The sequence below is a fragment of the Coffea eugenioides genome, chromosome 1 (genome assembly GCF_003713205.1).
Source record: "Coffea eugenioides isolate CCC68of chromosome 1, Ceug_1.0, whole genome shotgun sequence".
Lineage (NCBI taxonomy): Eukaryota > Viridiplantae > Streptophyta > Magnoliopsida > Gentianales > Rubiaceae > Coffea > Coffea eugenioides.
The window spans coordinates 19,914,205-19,918,327 of record NC_040035.1 but is presented as its reverse complement, the minus strand read 5'-3'; the positions used below and the strand labels follow the sequence as shown (position 1 = coordinate 19,918,327).

At 40.7% G+C, this 4,123-nt stretch overlaps 1 protein-coding gene across 1 annotated transcript; it reads right to left on the bottom strand.

The window, feature by feature from the left end:
* Positions 1-2,310: 2,310 nt before the first annotated feature.
* On the bottom strand, positions 2,311-3,885 carry LOC113782331 (serine/threonine-protein kinase UCNL-like). The gene has a single exon (XM_027328223.1). The coding sequence runs from the start codon at positions 3,796-3,798 to the stop codon at positions 2,542-2,544; it is 1,257 nt and encodes a 418-aa protein (XP_027184024.1). The 5' UTR covers positions 3,799-3,885; the 3' UTR covers positions 2,311-2,541.
* Between the last annotated feature and the right edge of the window lie 238 nt (positions 3,886-4,123).

Sequence of the window (4,123 nt, the reverse complement as noted above, 5' to 3'; positions counted from 1 at the left end):
ATTAGTAATAGTACCGCAGAGTTACAGTCCATCAAAATGAAACCTATGGGGTGCAACATTTACATCTAAATGCCAAAGGTGTTACAGATTGATTTGCCGTAAACGATAAATTACTTGTTCAAACAAATTACGGCAAAGTAAAACATCGGAAACTCTTCACTTTTTGTTTGGCTTCCGACTGTCATTGTTTGAATGCCATTATAGCCTAAATCTTGTTTAGTCCTAATATTCTATAGTCTTGGTCTAAATATTCCATAGTCTTCTTGATTCTTGTATTGTTCTAATGGAATATGTTGACGGCAAAGAGGGTGTGGAGAATTCAAAGCAGACATTTTATATGTAAATCCGCGGTGGAAGTCTTAAAAGGCTTTTTGCATAAAGTGCTTAGTTAGGCTAATGCCATCAAATTCAGTCCCGTGATTTCAGAACATTTTGTCTGGTAATCATAAAGGCACACCTTTTAAGCAAGTTAAAAAAAGAAAAAAATGGAGGAAAAAAGGTTGATAAGTGTACCTTTAAATATTCAATTACATCTTTCTTTTTTTTTAACTAGCTATTCCTCCCCACCCCCCTCTTCCACCCCGTTTGATTTTGATTTTCATATGTTTGCTTCTTTTTTTTTTAAGGTGTCTCGCAGGGAGTGGACCCCGCAGACTATTCCCCACCCTCCATAACTTGTTGGCAACAAAGTTCGAACCAGAGACCTAAGATTCCATCTTCAGCAACCTCAACCACCAGACCAAGCCCCGGACCACCCTCCATTTTCATATGTTTGCTTAATCCGTCAACCAGCGTAAAAGTTACTCGCATTATGATATAGAAAGCAAGGCTAGTAATAGCCTGCTAGGACCACTATATTTTGTAAAATAGTAGGAGAGGTTTTTTATTGTTTTTTAAAAAGGTTATTTTAGCCTCAGGCACCAAGTTTCTAGCGATGCAAAATCTCTCTAGTCTCTAAGTATTTTTAGTTTCTTAAGTTGATTTACTTGGTTACCACCCGTCACTTATTTGTTTTCAATCGTACAATTCAGAATCTAATAAGACAATTCCTTCGGAATTCTTCAGCCAATTATGGAGAGTTTTAGCTTTCATTTTTTCTAACCAATAATTTTTTTTTGTTAAGATATCCAAACCTTTCGATCAGACTAATCTCCTAAGATCGTGTAGAGTTTTATCTCAAAGATACACAGCAAAATAGCATAAAGAATTGATCACGGAACCTCCTTGTAAAAACCAAATTACGGAACTAGTCGAACTACCCGTAAGGCTGCCCAACCAATAATTGGAGGTGTAAAACATAGAATTTAGAAAATTATACTCATTCCTTATCCAATTCCATAAGGCTTGTTAAATAAAATATGGGGAATTTCTTTTTCCAATAAAAAATTTGAAGGCTGATATATAAAGCACAAGTTTCTATCTCCATTGCAATTCAATTTCTTGGACTACCCGCATACACACTCCATAAAGGGATGATGCACAGTCCTCGTAGTTTGGTTCATGTACCTAGAGAAATTTTTTGATTGTTTAATTTTGGTACATTGCTAAGGGGTAAAAGCAAAAAGACAGAAACTTTCCATCGCAATGATACCGTCCAATTCATATGCGCAACAGAACCAATTCTTTCTTGGTAAACATTACTTACAGCATACATGTAAAAACACCTGCATAGGTGAAATATTTCTGACTAGAATTGTACAAGACAAGGATGATTAGGGCCTCAATTGCTGAGTTTCAAATCAGCATACACAAGAAAGAGTACAGGTTCCTAACCATCAGCCACGCGGGCGATGGCCAGGGGGGCAAAGGGGGCCTTGGCCTCTCTTGGCTGGTTAGGGATCAAACCTGACCACTTAAATTTGGATAGGGAGGGGAACAAGAGAGGGGAGAAGACTATTGAAAATAAAAAAAAAAAGAGGAGTTGCTTGGACATCTTATCAATTTGCAATGGATTTACTTCTCCAACACCCCAATAACTCGGAACTCATATAATCATCACTCTACTTTCAAGTAAAGAATTCCTATGTTCTTAGACATCTTCAACCATTTAGTACCTCAAGAAAGAAAAAAAAAAAAAAAGAGGCATTCTTTTCTTCTAAACTGAGAAATTGAACACATGGAAGAAAAGCCACTGATTTTGATCAAAATCCAGCATTCAAGAATATCCAAAATTTTCTTCTAAAGCCACTGAAGAAAAGAAAGGCATTCTTTTCTTCTAAACTGGTTTTGATCAAAATGCAGAATTCAAGAATATCCAAATTTTAGCATTGATGCAGAGATTCTTTATTCCCATAAGAGTGACCCATTTCATCACCACGCGCCTTGCAAACGCGTTTAAAATACACTCATTAACACATAATAAAATCTATAATCATCATCATTATGTTCGTATAACAACTAACATCTATCTTGATTAACGCCGACTTTTAAGTCCTATTCCTTATTTTATATACAGACAATCTTAAAATTAAAATGACAAAAGTAGTAAAATAATAAAGAGATAATCACTGTCTAAAATCTAGCTAACTCTTTACACGTGCGTCAGAACTCCGTTAATGAAACGTTATGTCGGCATTCATCAAGTGACGGCGACCATGACGGTGACGGTGGAACCTTCAACTTCTGGAAATAATCTCTTATATCAGTTCCACCCTTACTCAGCTCTGTCAATTCCGTCTCGTCTCTGTACGGCAGAAACGGCGGCCTTAAAACCTCCGTTATCAAATCCCACCTCAGCCCTCTGAAGTACTCGTGCTCTTTAATCTCTGACGCGCCTCTCTGGTACCCCAGTCGGCGCGTGGGGTCCTTCTCCAGCAACTTACCAATCAAGTCCGTCAATGAGTTAGGCTTTCCGATAAACTCCGGCTGCATCATGAGAACTTTCCAAAAGGTTTCATTTCGATTTTTCCCTCGAAACGGCGTAGTCCCATACAGCATTTCGTAACAAAGAACTCCCAAAGCCCACCAGTCCACAGCAAATTCATGTCCATCTCCACGTATGATTTCCGGCGCAACGTACTCTTCCGTGCCAACGAACGAATTCGTACGTTCAGCTGAAAGATTAGGGTTTCTTCTGCTCACCGGCGAAACACGTGCACTTTTCGCTTTCTTCAACCCCTTGTTGCTCCCAAGCGCTTTGTTTTTCTCCATCTTGAGAGTAATAAAGCGCGTGAGATTCCTCCGATGGCGGTGGTGTTGTTTTCGGATATTGGCCGATGGCTCCCCTTCAGGGTCGGAGGTGAACAGTAGGGTTTCCATTTTCTTGGGTGACAAGGTACGTGAAAGATCGAAATCCGTCAAGGTTAGATGACCAGAATGTTGGATCAATATGTTCTCCGGTTTCAAGTCTCTATACACAATGCCCATGCTGTGGAGCTTTTCCAGGGCACAGATGATTTCAGCCAGGTAGAAACGGATCACAGCCAGCGAAAAGACATGGTCGAATTGGCGGAAGCGGAGGACATTGAGGTCCCCCCCGGGGCAATAAGGGGTGGCCCAACAAAGATAATCGTCTGTGTCGAATGTTCCAAGGAGGTTGGGGAGGAAGGAATGGAGAGATGGCTGCTGTTTGAGGCGATTAAGGATAGAGATTTCCCGCCGGGCACGGCTTTCGGCATTGGGCTTCATGGATAAGGAGGATTTTTCCACGACTTTGAGAGCAAAAGGGCAGCGGGCAGCAGGATCATTTGATTTGTGATGAACGAGAAAGACTGTTCCCGTGGCTCCTTTGCCTAGTACTTTGATGGCTTTCAGGTTTTCTAGCTCTTGTTCAGGCCACGTGGTGGCATTGTTATCCATTTTTTCCTTGGGCGGGAGCGGAGGGAGGGAGAGGCGGGGAGAATGATGGGTTACGGATAGAGAAGCTATATATAGGAAATGAGATTGCGGTGGGATTTGGGGAGGGGGAGAGGGGGCGGAGCCGCGGAGGGGGACTGGAGGGGTGAGTTGTCTATTCCCTTGGGAATTTGCTTTGGCTTTTATGAGCTATATTCAGGTGACAAGTAGGTGCGTACAGATAAAAGTAGCTTTTGCAAAGGAATGAAATTCAATTTCAACCTTATTTGTTGTGACTTAAGTTTTTTAATTTTTCTGTTGAGGAAATGGTTTCTGAGTAATTTAGCAC

Excerpts from the sequence above, each read along its gene's own strand:
- LOC113782331 (XM_027328223.1), bottom strand. The coding sequence starts at position 3,798 with ATGGATAACAATGCCACCACGTGGCCTGAACAAGAGCTAGAAAACCTG.